At 66.9% G+C, this 16,731-nt stretch overlaps 1 protein-coding gene across 1 annotated transcript in view; it reads left to right on the plus strand.

The window, feature by feature from the left end:
* Positions 1–1,318: 1,318 nt before the first annotated feature.
* The window catches only part of PLCH2 (phospholipase C eta 2), a 69,138-nt gene continuing 53,725 nt past the window's right edge, over positions 1,319–16,731 (plus strand). The window contains exons 1-2 of the mRNA XM_059901788.1: positions 1,319–1,589; positions 3,044–3,204. Coding sequence (XP_059757771.1) covers positions 1,429–1,589; positions 3,044–3,204 — 322 coding nt within the window. The 5' untranslated portion in view covers positions 1,319–1,428. The remainder of the gene's footprint in view (positions 1,590–3,043; positions 3,205–16,731) is intronic.

The raw sequence follows: 16,731 nt of genomic DNA on the forward strand, positions 1-16,731 counted from the left end.
GCACAGGGGAGGCTCCGGCAGCAGGTGGCGCCTGGTAGAGGGTCCAGCTCCAGACTCTCGGCCACAGGGGAGCCCTGACCTGTCGCCCCATCATCAGGGCTCCTCCACCTTGGACCCCACTCCCAGCCTGGAGGCTGTGCTGGGGTGGCAGGGATGCGGGAATAAGCAGGCTCTGTGTGGGAGGGGGCTTCGGGGGAGGCTTTGGGCCGTGAGGGTCCCACCTGGGGAGGAGACTCCGCAGGCAGCTTTGGGGGAGTGGGGAGGGGGATGGGCAAGGCTGGGTTGGGGGCCCTGGGCAGCACATGGGCCATCCTTTTGATTCCCTGATACCGTGCCGTGTCAGCCCTTGGGGGCCTCGGGCCAGGTGTCCAGCCCGGGGTGGACACCAGGGGGGACCTGGGCAGAGGGTCTAGAAAGGCTGGATGTTCGGGGCCAGGCCCAGTGCAGCCACACCAGCTGGGCTGGGGTTGGTGAGTTGGGATTCTTCTCATGCCAGAGCTGCCAGTGGAGGATGTGGCGGCCCCACCTCCTGGGCGCTGGCACAGAAGGCGGGGGGCGAGAGGGAGAGGGTGGCCGGAGGGGGGCTCACGGTGGCCCCTGTGGCGCTCTCACTGCGAGCCCGCTGCTCTGTGGAGCATGGTGCGGGGGCACCGCGGGGTTGGGCGGGGTTGGGATGGAAGCAGTAGCCAGTGTCCAGGCCGGGAGGCCGGGCCTGAGGGACACCTAGGCCCCCGCAGAGGGCGACGGCATGGTGGGTGGGCACTGTGGACTCACCAGGATGGCAGCCACTCCATCCCGGGGCCTCGAGGCTGGGCACTGGCCACTCTATGGAGGCGGATCTGCCCGTCTGGGTGTGGGCATCGCCCCCTGGGCACTTGGGCTCGGCCGGGCCACCCTCCGGCCTATCCGGGCCTGTGCCGAGGGTCCTGATTAAACGGCCGGCTTCTGAGGGTCAGGAGTCCAGTAAACCTTTCGGCCCTGTCCCCCCCGACCCGGCCTGGCTCTGAATGATGTCACCGTGACTGCTCACCCGTGGGCAGTAGCCAGTTCCCAGGCCTGGCGCTGGCAGCTGGGCCGGGGTCTGAGCAGAGGCTGGAGGCCTGAGAGGGGCGGTGCCCCTCCTTAGCCCGGGGGTCAGCCTGTGAGAGCGGGAGGGGCCGAGCTGGGGACGGCGGGCGGCTCCTCTGACCCTCAGCCCCTCCCCGCGGGGGCCAGCGTGGCTGGAAGCGAGGAGCGCCATCAGGGGCCCTGGCGTGGCTCGGGGGGCAGGGCTCACGGGCGCCTGTGCTGCCGGGACCTCAGCTCGCCAACCGCTGACCTCACGGCCCTCCGTGGCCTCGCCTCAGCTCCTGGTGGGTGCTGTTGCCTAATTAGGCTCGACTGTGCCAGCCCAGCCCGAGCCCCACGCCCGGCCCCGCTCTGGCAGACATGTCCGGGCACAGCTCCTGGGCTCCCGCCGCGGCAGGAAGCGTGGGGCCTGCTCGGAACCCTGGCAGTAGCCGGCTCAGCGGCCAGAGCTGGCGCCGGCCTCTTGGGCTGTGTGGCCAAGGGGCCGTGGTGGTCCAGCCGCCTCGGGGGAGCCACCGCAGGTGAGCCGGGGGCCCGGGCGGCGGCGAGGGGGCGCCCAGGAGGGGAGGTGGGCCTCTGGAGGGCTGTGTGGGCCCGGCGGGGCTTGGTGGGCGAGCGGGGGATGCGTGGCACCCCCTCTGTGCTCGTGGACGTGCAGGACCCCAGGGAACTCCTGGGGGAGCAGGGAGGGGGATGGGCAAGCCTGGGACGGGGGCCCTGGCTGTCGGGCCCTGGGGGGCAGCCGATCCCGGGTCTGCTGCTGATCTTGGGGGGGGTGGGCCAGGTGGAGGGCTTGGGGGCTGAAGCCTGCCAGGGTGAAGGAAGGGCAGACCGCCACGGGGCCCTCCTTCCCGGGTGGCTGGAGAAGGGCCACGAGGTAGGGCGGCTCTGAGGGGCCCTTGGGAGGGGTGCTGCCCCCCGCCCCCGCTGTTTTTCCCACCTGGGCAGAGCGTGGCTCCGGGTGTCTCGGGGCCCGGGTGTCCCGATGTCCATCCGAGGGCCAGGCCTCAGAAGCTCCGTCCTGGGCACGTCAGAAGTGCAACAGAGCCCAGCGGCCAAGGCCTCCCATGCTGGCCTCTGTGGTCTCTCTGTGGCCCCCGGGAGGAGGCTCACAGGAGGCAGTGGCACAGAGGAAGTCTCTGGAAGGAGCTGGCCTGCGGGAGCGAGGAGGCGGTTGGCTGGGGAGGAGCTGGAAAGGTGCAGCAGGGGGGCCTGAGCAGAGGCCAGGGTGGGACTGAGCCTCTGTGGAGGCCACGCGGAGGCCGGGCGGGCCCTGGGCCCACGGCGGGGTGGTGGGAGCCCAGCCAGACAGCCCCGGGGCCGATGGCTGCCTGGGAGGCCAGCGTGGCCTCCACCCACCGCCCAGACCGAGTGGTGGCTGGAAGGGCCTGAGACTGCGGACCTGGGGGTGACAGTGCAGTGGGACCTGAGGGCTGGAGAAAGGGCTGAGGGGCCCACCTGTGCCTTGGGCTCCTCCTGTGGTCCGTGGGGCCCCAGCGTGGCCCAGGCCTGGCCAGTGCATCCAGCACCGTCCCAACAGAGGGGGGCTGGCCGCTCTCTGTAAAATGACTCCTGTGTTGCCTTTGAAATTTATCAAGCTATGGAACAAGTCCCAGCACAGAGAAACAATCAGCACTTTGGTGATGCAGCCATTGATAAGGTCCCCTGCCCTCTGGCTGCACCCGCTCCTCCCCCAGAGCCTCAGTGTCCCGGGTGGGGTCGCCTCCTGCCAGACCCCCCGCCAGGCTGCCCTGCGCCCCCCCTGGAAGGGCTGCTCGTGGGGGGCGGTGGGGGGGGTGGAGCAGGGCTGCAGTACGCCGCCTCCTGCACCCCCGCCCAGCGCTCACCCGGACGCCGGACAGGCCTCTCTCACCAGCCCCGCTGCCCCTGCCTCTCCAGGAGGGATGAGCGGCAGAGGACGCTGGGGCCCTCGGGGCAGAGGGGCCTCAGAGCAGCCTCTCCCTGCCTCCCTCAGATGGCCGGCCCCAGCCGGTAATCCAGGCCAGTCCCACCTCTCACCTGCCGCCGCACTGCCGAGAGCCCTCGGTCCCTCCGCGATGGTGCCCTTGCCCGAGGACCCAGGCCCCGATCTGGAGAGCAGACGGCCTTTCCTGAGCACGAACATTCTGCCTGTGGGTGAGTGAGGCTTCCGGGTAGACGGCGATGCCGTTCTGGGCTCAGTTCCCCAGCGGGCGTGACGTCCTGGTCCCACCTGGGGTACAGGGGGCCCCGCCTGCTCCTCCAGGACTGGGGGGCTGCTGCGGCCTGCCAGGAGTGGGACGTCTCCTGGCACAAGGGAAGAGGCACAAGCAGACTTATTGGGAAGGCAGCTTGGGGGCTGCCAGCTCCCCCTGCGGCTCCGCCCGGCCTGGTCAGACCCGTGCGAGCCCTGTGCTGGCTCGGGGGCCTCCAGGCTTCGGTGTCCTGTGGCCTGTTGGCCGGGACACTTGTGAACTCTGGAAGTGGGTTGTGTGGGTCGAGGATCCCGCTCTCTCTCTCTCTCTCTCTCTCTGTGTCAACTTTAAAAGCCATGGGACTATAGTATCCAGACTGGAAAGCGCACAGACCTCGGGGGCGCAGCTGGGTGAGGTCACACGCTCCGCCCTCCAGACTGGGGAGGGGGACGTCCCGCCTGCCCTGGGGCTGCGCCCCTGCCCCCAGCAACCCCCGGCTCACCGTGCTTCTCACGTCCAACACCCAACATTTGTTTGCTGCATCTCGACTCCCAACTTTTGGAATCACACAGGTGCGCGGGTGGACCTGGCCAGGTGCGAGAGCCCCTGCCTGAGGGGAGGGTGGGTGCCTGGCGGTGCCCTGGTCCTCCCCGGGCAGCCCAGGCTCCACGTCCAGCCAGACAGACCATGCCCACACCGCGTGGCAGACTTACATACCAGGCTGGGCCTGGGCCTGCGGGAGGTGGGGGGCTTATCCCCTCCCCGCTCAGGGCACCTGGCTGCTTTCTGCCCTGAGAATCTAGCGTGTTGGGCTGAGTTGGAGTTGAGGCCGCCGCAGTGTGTGCCTATACCCCCTACTGGCCCTGGGTAGACTGAGCTGAAAAGCAGGGCCCCGAGCCCAGGCAGGGGCTGTGCGCCTCAGAGGGCTGGAGAAAGGGCTGAGGGGCCCACCTGTGCCTTGGGCTCCTCCTGTGGTCCGTGGGGCCCCAGCGTGGCCCAGGGCTGGCCAGTGCATCCAGCACCGTCCCAACAGAGGGGGGCTGGCCGCTCTCTGTAAAATGACTCCTGGGTTGCCTTTGAAATTTATCAAGCTATGGACCAACTGCCTGGGGACGGCTGGTCTTGAAATTTATCAAGCTAAGGACCAGGCTGCCTGGGGACGGTTGGTCTCCTTGCAGTCCGGGCTCCTCAGGAGCTGCAGGACGAGGGGGGAGCTCGGCGCACCTGGGAGAGGGGATGGGCTGAGCCGGGGGGGGCAGCCCAACACATTGGTGGGTGCAGGCCTGTCTCTGGCATCTCGGCAGTGTTTCCTTCTCAGGTGTGTGGTTGGGCCGGGTGCCTGGGGACGGTCAGAAGGGCTCTGGGATCTCGTCCACCTGGAGTGGGAGACCCCAGGGGGTGCGAATTTCTGGCTGGTTTGCTGGGCCCTCTGCTGAGCGGCAGGTCCACCTCTGGCTGGGGGGCGGGGCGGGCAGGGGGTTCCTCGTGGCCCCTCCTTGGCGGACACAGCTGCTCGTGGGACCCTGACTCAGCTCTCCTGGGACGGTCCCGGGTGAGGGTCTGCGTGGCGCCCAGCCAGCACCAGGCTTGTGGGCGTGATGACAGGTCTGCACCTCAGTGGGGTGTGCGTGTGCATATGTGCGTGTGCATGTGTGTCTGTGTGTGTGTGCGCACGTGCTCACGCACAGGAGGCCTGCTCTTCCTGGGCGGCCGAGGCCCAAGGAATGCGCGGTGATGGCGAGAGCGTGTGCGCGCCTGTGGGCATTCGTGCTCCCTGCCCCCGTGGGCCCCAGCCGGCCGGGACTTGTTCCCCCCACATTCCCCAGATGCGCCGGGACAGGACAGGTCTCTTCCGCCTGAGGGGGCGTGTCTGCTCAGAGGCGCACAGTCCCCTGCCTGGGCTCCGGGCCCTGCTTTTCGGCTCAGTCTGGAATGGACGCCAGAGGAAGGGGTAGTTGGAACGGGGGAGCGGAGGGGAGGGGAGGCTACCAGGCCGCTCCTCCGGGGGGCGGGACGGACGGAGCCTGTAGTTCTGGGCGTGCGGAGGGGCTATGATGTCGAGGAGAGGGGGCTCCACCCTCAAACTACCGACCCCTCCCCTGCTCCCCTCCCCCTCCCCGAGCTCCCTGTCCCCCCCATGCCCGGCTTGCTGATGCTGACGTCAGGCTAGGTCCTCCTCTGGGTGCGGGGCGGAGGGCAGGGCTGGGGGGGATGCCTGATCTGGCCCTGGAGGTCCTTCCAGAAGGCTCCTGAGGCAGCCCCTGTGAGCAAGGGAGGCTTCCCAGCCACGAGGGCGGGGGAGGCCCTTGGGCCGGTGTGTGCTGGAGGCTGCCTGGGGACGGTTGGTCTCCTTGCAGTCAGGAGGCACCTCCTTGCGTTGGACTGAAGCACGTCCGGGCTCCTCTGCGCCGCAGTGCCTGCCCTGGCTGAAGCCAGCTCTGTCCCCAAGCGGCAGACAGGCGGGGGGCGGGGGGCCGCGGGTCAGAGCGGTGCCCGAGAGGCGTGGGCCCGGGGGCCGCTCTGGAGCCCTGGCTACTTGGGCTCTGGGGCCGGGTGCAGGTGGCGCCAGTGACGTTACTCGGGGCCACTTGCGTCCACGGTGCCCACGATGGGGGCAAGCCCTGCTCCAGCCCAGGCAGTGAGTGTGGCTGGTGTTCCCGTGGCGCTGTGGCTCTCGTCTCGGCCTTGGGCCCTTGGCGCAGAGCAGAGCCCGTGCACTCCGGAGAGGAGCCTGGTGGGTGGACAGTGTGGGGACCAGGCCCACGGCTGGGGCAGTGGGACGGCCACACCCCCACTGCGCTGTCTTCTCACCCTGTTCTCCTGCGTCCCTGGTAACGGGGTTCATTTAGAGCTACTTAATCTCATTCAACAGGCCGAAGGATGGGAGAATGCAAATGAGCTGCCCAGAGGCTATGGATCTGGGGGTGACGTGGGAGGCACGCGGGGCCTGGGTCTGGCCCCTCACCACACTGGGTCTTACAGCGCTGGGGCGCTGGACCGTGTGTCTGAGTCTGAGTCCTTATTGGCCTGGGGCTGGAGGGGCTGGGCGGCTGTAGCCTCTGGGCCATGAGGCTAGGGGAGGGGACTCGCGTAAGTCCACACGGCAGGGGTGCAAGCTCTGGGGGCTTCACAGTGTGTTCGGATCCGCTGCTGTCCCTGGGACTTCGCGCCGGCTCTATGTTGGCCTCGCCTGTATTTCTTTCTTCCTGGCTGTGGAAGCAGGACTTGCTCCGAGGAGATGCTTTGGAAAGTACAGAATACACGACCTTCCTTGAGCCCTTGTGTGCGTGGGTTTCTAACTGCTCCAGGTTACCAGCTGCGTCTCTCTGTCCCCCCCAACCAACCCCTCCCGACAAGCCCGGCCCTGGGGGCTTAGACCCGCTCGGCTCCCTTCTAACCTTGGCGTCTTCTTCTGGAGCCTGCTTTTTAATGGCCTCCTCACTCTGGTGGGCGCGGCCCCTCGGGCATTGCCGAGCATCCAGGAACCTCATGAGCGCTGGCTGTTATGAATAATGTGGCGGAGAAGACGCGTGCTCGCGTCTTGGTCTGTGCCTCTGGCTGTCTCCTTGGAAGCACGGCGGCCTTGGCATTGGATGTTCACCAAGCTCTTTGAAGCTCCCGCCTTCAGCTTCCTGGGCAGCCTCGGTGTCTGGTGCACTCGAGCCGGCCTCCCCCGCTGCTTTTCCAGAATTAGCCCCACCTGCTGAGGGGTCAGAGGCCTTTCCGGAAGAGGCAGGACTCACCTTCAGGGTGATCTGCGCCTGGGAAAAGCGATCACGGCTTCCTGGACAATAGTGGCTTTGGGCTCCTTCATTCTCTGGACACCCCTGGGGGCCTCTGGGCAGGGACGCGCTCCCCTTGCGCAGAGGGTCCTAATCCTCACGAATACAGAATGCAGCCTGGTTCAGAAAAGCAAAACCAAACCCTGCCTCTGAGTAGATAAAGTACAAGTTAGTAAGTCCAAGTACTATGAGTGCATCTGCTTCCCTCGGGTGCTCTCTCGTGGCCTATTAACTCTCAGTTTATGCACAGTTCTAACAGGCAGCCCAAAGGGTCAGCTGGCCAATTTGACTCTCCAGTCTTGGAGAGTGTGGCGAGGGTCTTTCTTCCAGGAGACACCCCACCCAAGCAAGCAGAGAGGCACTTGACTGCGGGGTTTCCTAGCCAAGGGGACGGGGGACAGAACCTTTCTGGTCCTGGCCCCTCTCTGGGATCCAGCGGGCCCCTCTCCCTGGTGCCACATGCACTGATATTCCTTGTCATCATGAATCCTGGGCAGGTTGCGCGGATGAAGCCATGAGTTGTTTTTGTCCTCGGGCATCTACCCTGGGCCTGGGCGCACAGGGATGCCCGAGGCTCCACACGCAGGGGTGGCATGGGGGGTTCCCCCATGCCCAGAGCTTGCTGCACAGGGGAGATTTCTTCTGAGAAGTGCGGGGCTTGCAGCTCCTAACTATCCGGCATGCGTTGGAACTGGGCTGGGCCCTGGGACAGAGACCTGGCTTTGATGGCAGACGGGCAGGAGGGCCCCAGACCATCCTGCCAGTCTGCAGGGGAGCAGGCAGCCCAGGGCAGTCTGGGAAAGGGGGACGGACCGCTGGGCTCCACATCAGGGTGTAGGGAAGGGGCTGCTGCAGTTAGAAGCAGGGGATGGAGCTGGGGGCTGGTCCTCAGGATGGCTGGGGCCAGTGGACAGGCTAAAGCTGCAGCTGGGGGCCTGGGTGCTGCTTCCTGCAGGAGGAAACCTGGTCCTGGGCCAGGGGAGCAGGGGGCCCAATGCACTGGACCTGGGACTCCTCTGAGCTGACCAGTGCTGGGGGCTGGCCCTCCAACCGCCCTACCCAGCCAGCCTGGCCAGAGGAAGCCAGCCGGGCCAGCAGCAAGCTTATCAGAAGCTGCTTTGGGTTTGTAAGGTGAGGGATGTTAGGGGTGGCGGTGGAGGGGGGGCTCTCTGCAGGGACTGGGGAAGGGGCCCAGGCCCCGACAGGGGTCCCCGGGTGGCAGAACCTCCTGGCGCGTGGAGCCTGGGCAGGGCAGCGCTGGGAACAGCCGCTCACCGATGGGGCTTGTGTGGGAGGTGACCCTGCACTGGCGCTGCTGTGATTGACAGGGGAGCCTGGGTTTCTGGAGTCTTTGGGGGTCAGACCCGCTGCTACAGGAGGCCCAGCCCGGGCCTGGTGTGGCCCAACCTTGGGGGCTCGTGCCATGCCCGGCGTGGGGCACTGGGAGTCTCCTTCTTTGGCCTGGAGAAAGCGAGGGCCCCTCTCCGCCATCTCGCCTGGGGGCAGCAGCTCCCTGAGCTGAGCCACGCCGCCGTCTCCTGCAGGTCCTGTCGCTCGGGAGAGCTGGGGGTGGGGTGGCCGTGCAGGCTGGGCTGGCTGGCTATTCCCAGTGCCCTGCTGCCCTGTCCCTGCGGACTGGGCCCCGGGGAACACAGGGCTGCCCAGGGCACGGCCTCTCCTGAGTCTGGCTGGATGAGGAGGGGTTGGGGCCAGGAAGGACACCCCTTGGGTGGGGAGTGGGCGAGGGGGGCATGAAGTCCTGCTCGGCCCCTCCCAGGGTTCTGCGCCAGGACTCACCCCGGAGCCCAGAGCCCAGAGCCTCTGCCCTCCCGCTGGGCTGGGCAGCCCTGTGGACTGGGGACAGCTAGCCCTCAGCGTGTGCCAGCACAGGGTGCTGGACCCGAGCAGGCCCTGCATGAGGGGCTTCGGGTTCTGCTTTCTTTCAAGCCAGACACGAGGGGTGCACTTGGGCAGCAGCCGGGCATCACTTGGTCCAGCTCGGGCCCCCTCCTCTCTGAGCATGGTTGCCCGCCCCAGAGACTTGAGGTCCACCAGGGGTCACCCCGCTCGCGGTGCCGGGGCCCCACTCCTGGCCGGGTGCACCTTGGACCTCCCAAGGCCAGCTGGACGGCTCTGCCTGAATCTCAAACTCGTCAGCATGAGAACTGGACGTCAGAGCCTCCCCAGCTTCCCAGTCTGAGCGGACGGCACTCACCCCTGGAGCCCAAGTCCTGCCCCTCAGTGTCTCAGGTCCCCGCGCTTTCCTCCACCTCTGCGGCCCTGCCTGTCTGAGCCACCTGGGTGTCCCGGCCCCGCTGAGGAAGGCCTGCAGCCAGACCCCGCATCTCCCCCTCTCCTCTCCCCGCCCCCCAGCCCTCTGTCTTAATGATCTTCTGGACCTGACCCGAGAACAGCCCCTCACTTTTGTCTCTAAGGCCCGCTGTGATCTGGCCCCTGCATCCCTTTCCCGCCTCGCCGCCCCCCAGCCCTCTGCTCAGCCCCTCCCATCCGAGGACCCCTCCTGCTGTGCCAGGAAGCCACCTAATGTCAGCTGTGCCAGTTAAACTGGCGAGCTGGTCGTCTCCTGCTGGTCAGTGGGCAGAGGCCTCCGGGGTAGGGGTCTTGGGATGGGGGCCCACTGAATTCCTAGCCACCCAGCCGGGCACCCTGGGGACTCACAGAGAGTGTTTGTCAGTGGTTGCAGGAATGAAAGAACAAAAAGGTGAATGAATGAATGAATGAATGAACAGAGCCATCACCCAGCAGACGGGCTGGCTGCTGCGTGAGAGCCATAGTTGGTTTATAACAGTGGTGGGTGCAGTAGGCCAGGGGTTTGGGCGTGGGGTGAGAAGAGGGGGCAGGGCCCAGCATCCCCTGGTCCAGAGATGCCCTGGGGTGGCCCTGGGGGGGTCTCTCTGCCAGGGCTACCCCCCTGTGCTCTGGCCACCCCCTCTCTCTTGCTCCCTCCCACTCTCCAAGGCACACTCCCCTCCCCCACCCACATCCCTCCCTGTCACCCAGGTCCTTCCCTGCTCCCCCCAAGGCCAGTGGCCCCCAGCTAGGGGAGAAGGCAGTGGCGGGCACTGAGTGTTGGGGTGGCCGCAGGGAGGATGGGGAGGGAGCTGTGCTTCTCCTTCCTGTCCTGCCCCCACCCAGGGCCAGGAGAGGGCCCCTCCAGCCACCCTGGCTTGGGCAGGTCAAGGACTCTGCCCTCCTCCCCGCCCCCCACTGCAGCCCTGGGCCCCTCCTCCCTGGCCTGCTGGCCTCCACATCCACGTTGGCTTGGCCCTGAGCTGCGGCTGTCGACTCTTTTCTCCCCAGCTGGCCTTGGCTCTTGCGCTGGGAGCAGCCCTCCACACTCCCACCCACCTGCCACCAGCCTCCCACCCTCCCCATCCACAGGCACCTCCCCTGCAGGTCCCAGGACGTGAGAGCCCCCGGGGGGTTGCTCACATGGTCTACCACTTGCACTCAGTTGTGGCTGCACTGCCTGACCCAGGGGTCCAGGCTGGCCTAGAGCCGAGGCTCTGGCCCTGTGGATGGCCGTATTAGACATGGCCTTGACCAGGCCCCCTCAGTCCTGACCCAGCTCAGGGGCCCCGTCCTCGTCCTGCCAGACCCAGATGGAAACGCCCACCCCTGCCAGTGAAAGAGGTCCTTTGCGGGCAGGATACCTGGTCTCGGGGGGCCTGGGGCAGGTGCCTTCCTCTCTCTGCACCTCAGCTTCCCCCTCAAAGGAAAAGTGGGGTCAGGAATCAATGATTCCTAAGGGCTGGCAGTGCCCACAAAGACCTCTGGCCCATCAGACATGCCCCCCAGTCGGCACCACCTTGGTGCAGCAAAGTGCCCTGGGGGCTTGGGGCAGGTGGGCCAGCCCTCCTCCTGTGCCCATGGAGATGCCTGGCGACCACCCAGGCTGACACTGGCCTGGCCAGGGCTGCCCCGGGCTCCGTGTGTAGGAAGCAGGAGACGGGAGAGCTGGATCTGATCCTGCAGGTTGTCTTGAGTTCTGATTGAGAACTAGACGTCTTAAGACCAGCTGCTGGTGAAAACTGAAACACACTTTCTAAATTTAGCAGGTGAGAATTGCACATTCACCCCATTAAGCTTATCGATCTGGCAAGCGTGCCCTTGTTCTGCCCATAGCACTTGCTGTGCCTCTGGCTGCCTGTGTGTGTGTCTCTGGGCCCTGTGTGCTCGCTGGTGACCTCCAGCTGCAGAAAGGTTTCTGAGCCGGGCTCTCGCTGGGGCCACCTGTTACACCCAGAGCCGGGCAACGCTGCCCACGGGGATGGTCTCTGGGTACACGGGGCAGCAGGTCAATCTGGCAAGCAGACATGCCCGAGGCTAGCTGCCAGGCTAGCTGGTGTGTTTGGGGATCATCTTGCTGGAGACAGACGCGAAACAAGGGCAAGGCCCCTGTGACATCTCAAGGGAAGTTCTGTGACGCAGTCTCAGAGGGGGCGTGCTCGCGTGGAATGAGGGAACCAGGGAAGGCTTCCTGGAGGAGGGGCCTCACTCCAGGCCTTGGGAGCCAAGTGGGAGGGGCGGAGGCCAGTGGGTGGGGCCCCCTGGGTACCAGGCCGAGGGAGCTGTGTCGAGTGACAGGAGAGCAGAGTCCCTGAGGGTTTCGAACCGGAGTAGCACTCTCACGCCTGTGTAGAAGCAGCACGGGTAGGGTGCCTCAGAGGGAGGCCCAGAGGCCAGAGGGGGTGAAGGGGAGGCCCGGATAGCAGCCCGTCTGGGAGACACAGGTGAGGAAGGGTGGCCGGGGTGGCTCTCAGCGGGGGCGATGCTGGGCGGGGCGGGGGGCAGGCTGTCTGCCCTGGCTGCTGAAGCTGCCCCCGGATGACCTGGTGGGCGTGGTAGGCACGTCCACACACCACACACCGCGCGCAGCCTCCTTGTGTGGAGGCCCTGAGCCCCGCCTGCCCAGAGGTCCTGTGGCCTCCTTCCGGGATTCTTGGAGTCTCTGGCGCAGAATGGAGGTTTCTTTCGAGGTTTCTGATTTGCATTTCAGTTTTGATTTCGTGCAGGAGCAAGCCCGGGTTCCCCGTCTCGTCGTTGCCCTTGGTTTCCGCGTCTCTGTCTCTGGGTGTGTGTCTGTGTGTCTCTTTGTCCCTGGCTCTCAGCCGTGTCCCCTGGGCACAGAGGGCACATCCCTGTGGGCTGCTGGAATCTCCCTGTGCCCAGGACCGGCAACTCTGTCCCCGTGAGAGGAGCCACCCCCTCCCCCCAACAGGGCCCCATGCTGCCTGAGAAAGGTGTGCAGGTAGGAGGTGCTGCCCATTCGGGGTACCCAGGAATTTTCCCCACCTGCCCGCACCCAGCCCAGCTGTCACTCAGGAAAGCCTTGGAGGGCTGGGGATGGGCAGAGGGCAGAAGGAAGCCCTCAGCCCTGCTCGCCAGGCCCCTGCTGTGAGCACCCACTGGTGTGAATGTCGTGGGGCCTCCCGGTGGGAGTCCCTTCCTGGCCGGGCTTGGCTCCCGAGGACCTGCGGGGGCTCCTTCACTCTTACCCTGCCTTTGCGCTCGCCCCACTGAGCCCCCTGCACGTTTCTGGGCGTCTCCATACTCCACCTTCTCAGCCATCTCCGGTCCTGGGCACTGTCCAGGTGGGGCTGGGGAGGAGGGAGAGGAGTGGGCGGCCCTGGCCCGGCCTGGGCATCAGGCCCTGACCTGGGGGGTGGGCAGAGAAGCTGCTGGAGATGGTATTCCAGGACAGGAAGCAGCCCGGAGCCGCCGTGGTGGTCCTGAAGGTGGAGGGATGCCCTAATTGCTGCCTCTGCAGCTCTGGATGCGTTACTCTGACAGCCCCTCACGGAAGTGTTGATGGGGTCTTTGCCTCCAGTTCACAGCCCGGTGGGAGTGCCTGATGTCTCCCTGAGTGGGGGCTGCCAGAGCCAGGTCAGCCTCAGCCAAACGAAACATCCCCAAACACACACCTGGGCAGTTCCCAATGCAGGTGTGCAGGGCTGCGCTGGGAGTTGGGGCCCAGCCCTTGTCCAGTGTAGCTGGAAAGCAGGAAGCCTCGGGAATTCAGCTGGTCCTGGCAGATGCCAAGATGCTGTCTCTCGTGCTTCAGCTTTGGCCCTGAGAGGGCTCTCAGGTCCACCCTGGGGTCTGTGGCACAGCCAAGGAATCTGCCTTGTGGCTTGGGGAAAGTCAGGAACCTCTCTGGGCTGCAGCAATCTGGAAAGAACCTTAGAAACTAGCAGGTCTTATACCTGGGGAAACTGAGGCCCAGAGAGGGGAGGGGTTTAGCTGAGGCTACTTGTGGGTCCGCGGGGAGCTGGGACACGAGCTTGCATCTCGTCTCCTGTTGTCACTAGACCAGGCCCAGCGGGTGGGATCTCGGCCTCTCTGGACACGGGTGCTTGGCCGGACCTGTTCTCCTGACCTGCCTCTCCTGCCCCTCCTCCACTGCAGCAGAAGGGGAAGAAAGGCAGGCTGTGGGGGCTCCCAGAAGCCTGAGCTGGCCAGGAGGTCCCACGAACGAGGGTCCCCAGGGTCCAGACCCCGGCTCTGTCGCTGCTTGGAGGACCCTCCAGGACCTGGAGCAGTGAGAGGGCGAGTGTGCTGGGGCTGGCGCTGCCGTCGGGCAGGGGGCCTGTTTGGGGAGGCAGGGGGCCCTTTGGGGAGACAAGGGGGTGGGCAGCTCCCACTACTGCTTCTGGTCTCCACGCTCTCTCCAGACTCGGGGGTCACAAGTTTCCAAGACAGCAGCGCTAAGCGCCCCTCCCCCAGCCCAGGGTCGTCTGCCCCCTGGTGTGAGCTGAGCGGTACCTGGTGTCCCGAAGAGGAGCCGCTCCGGGGCTGCGCTGCCACCCCTCCCCCGCAGCTGCAGACACTGGTGCAGGTTTCTGCACGTGCCACCTTACGTCTTGGGGGAGGGGTGGCCCAGGCCCCTCGCTTCAAGCACCAGGGTGGCGGTGGGTTGGGAACGTGGCGGGCAGTGCCTGGCAAACACCCGTCTCACGGAGCTGAGCCGCTCTCTGTGCAAGTGCCCAGCCTCTGGAGGGCGAAGCGGTTCTCGGCCCCGCCCCCTTCCCAGTCCCGCGGCCTGGGCCAACCGGAGAGGGGATTGGAGGGGGAAGTGGGGGGTGCGGGGAGGCTGCGGGCGCATCTCTGCGGGGCAAATACTTTGGCCGCGGGCGCGGGGCGGGCCGGCAGGCACCAGTGTGCGCCCGGGCTCCCGCGCTCTGCGCCTGGGCTCCGCGTCCCACGCCCGCGGATCTGCGCCGGCCGCGAGCCCGCGCCCCCGGCCCCCTCCCCGCGCGGGGCGGGCAGGGGGTGTGGTGCGGGCGGCACGAGTGACAGCGCTCTCCGCGCGCGGCGCCTCCACGGGGCGTAGTGTCAGCGCGCCGAGCCCGCCGCGCGCACAGCCCGCCGCGGGCTTCCGAGCCGGTGGGGCGATGCCGCCCGAGCCCGAGCCCCGACCCCAGCCCGAGCCCGGGGCCGGCCGCTGACGGCGCCCCTACCCCGGCCGCCCCCACCCCCGCCCCCGGCCCCGCCGCCGCCGCCGCCGCCGCCGCCGCCCCCGCCACCGCCGCCGCCGCGGAGACAATGGACGCGGGAGCCGCCCCGCGGAAGCACAGTAGGTGCCGCGCCGCTCCTGTTGCTGCGCCTGGGACTCGGTGGACGCGCGGGGGCGCCGCTGCCCTGGGCGGCGGGCCCGGCCGGCGCGGGGAGGGGGCGCGCGCTGCTCCCCTCGTGCCGGCCGCCACGGCCGCCTGGTGGGCCGAAATGCTTCTGAGGTCCAGACCCCGGAGGGGGGGCCCCCCGATGTTGGAGGGGTCCGGCCGGGGTGTGGGTGTCGGATGGCGCGGGGCAGGTGAGGGGTCCGGGCTCTTTCGGAGGCCTCCGGGGCGGGCTGAGGGATCTGGGGGCCGCCCCCTGCGAACTTTCCTGCCCTGGTTGAGGACGGATGTCTCACCGGGGCCCCTGAGCTGAGGCTGAGCCCTGCTGAGCCCAGGCCAGGGCACCCCGCCCCCTCACTGGTTGTAGGTGGTGCACTGCCATTTGGGTCTGCGGCGAGGTTCTGGGGGGAAACTGCGCAGAGAGGGGCCTGGCACATCTCCCTGGGCTGCAGGTGCCACTTCTGGCCTTGGGCCAGCCTCTCCCAACACTGGCAGGCGTGCGTGCGTGCGGGCGGGCACTGCCGGTTCAGGCGGGACCCAGCCAGGCTCCGGGACAGCTCTGTCCAGGTTGTCTGCAGGTGCTGGTGGGGTGGGGGAAGCAGGCCCTCCTGGGGCTCTGTGCCTGCGAGCGGAGCTGTGGGGCAGGCGTCCTTTAGGGGACGTGGACACTTCCGGAACTGGCAGAGGGAAGATGCCAAGGAAGCAGGAGACCTCCCCAGCCCCCATCCTGCCTGGCGACCGTTGAGGTGGACAGAGTGACCACGGATGCCGTGCTGAAGCTGGCCTTTCCCCCTTGGCCTTCTCCACCCCGCACCCATGAAAATGTATCAGTCTGTGTCCTCTCTGTCCCTCTCTGCCTGACCTCTGAGAGGTGACGCTCGGCTCCCCTGGCACCTGGTGCTCAAATGCTTCTGTCATGGGGACCCCATTTGTGATGAGCCCACAGCCCCGTCAAAGAGCGGCAGCCCCAGAGGGGAGTTCTGGCAGGTCAGATGTCGTCATCTCCTCTCGTGGGTGGTGGGGACAGGAGTCAGCCTGCCTGTATCCCCCAGGACCCTGGGATAATGGGAGAAATTGGCTCTAAAGACCCCCAGCAGCCCCCCGACCCTGTCATATTTCCTCTGTACTTAACCCATAGCCACATCCTCTGTGTGGCCCTGTGGGGAGGGTCTGGGGGTTCCAGAAGGGGTGGGGAGGCAGGTGGAGCGTGTGCCGTTGGCCGTGTCTGCAGGGTCCCCACGGCCCCCTTTCCGGAGGCCCGACTGCTCGGTGGCCCCGCCTGGCCTGCGCCTGACCAGAGGCCGCGGCCCTGTGCCCGCGGTGTGAGAGGGCTGAGCCTTTGTCAGGCCAGGCAGTGTGTGCCGTGCCTGGGGCTTCCCAGAATAGGGTGGGGGGTCCAGTGGCCTTGATGTCTTGGACGTGGCGCATCCAGGGTGCGCGGTGAGCCCGAGGCTGGGCCTGGGTGTCCAGGGGTCACGCCTGACACCCAGCCACGGATGCTGCTTTTGAGGGGCAGCCGGGGGCACTGGGGGGCTGTCCCGCAGGCTGGCAGTGGCCCCCCTCCGTGGGTGACCAGCCAGGGGCCCCCGCAGCCGGTGCTTGGGCCAGGTCCGTGGGGTCCCGTAGGTGCCAGAGGGACCTGTGGCTGGAGAGACCCCTGCAGACCCTCTTGGGGGTTCCCCGAGGCCCTCGCCCTGTGTAGCTGAGAGCTCAGCTTACATAATCCCCCCGCCTGGCACACGGGCTGCCGTAAGCAGCAGCAGCCAGGTTTGACAATACGAGTTGTAATTGGATTTTAATTTTTAATGTCTGCAGTAGATGGAGAGATATGGACCAATTTGTATATACTCTGTTACCCTGCGCCTAATAGGCCTACTTCATTAGCTGCTAACTATCGTGCCCGCCCTGCTCCCCGCTCCCCGCTCCCCGGAAGGGAGTCTGGTTTGGAGACCCACGGGTTGCCTGCCACCTGCTCCACTGCTGTCACTGCTGGGCCAGCCGTCCCCTCCCCTGTCCCGCGCCCATGTCCACTGTAGCCCCCAGGCCCTGTGTGCTGGGGGTCACTGG

Source organism: Balaenoptera ricei, chromosome 1 (genome assembly GCF_028023285.1).
Source record: "Balaenoptera ricei isolate mBalRic1 chromosome 1, mBalRic1.hap2, whole genome shotgun sequence".
Taxonomy (NCBI): domain Eukaryota; kingdom Metazoa; phylum Chordata; class Mammalia; order Artiodactyla; family Balaenopteridae; genus Balaenoptera; species Balaenoptera ricei.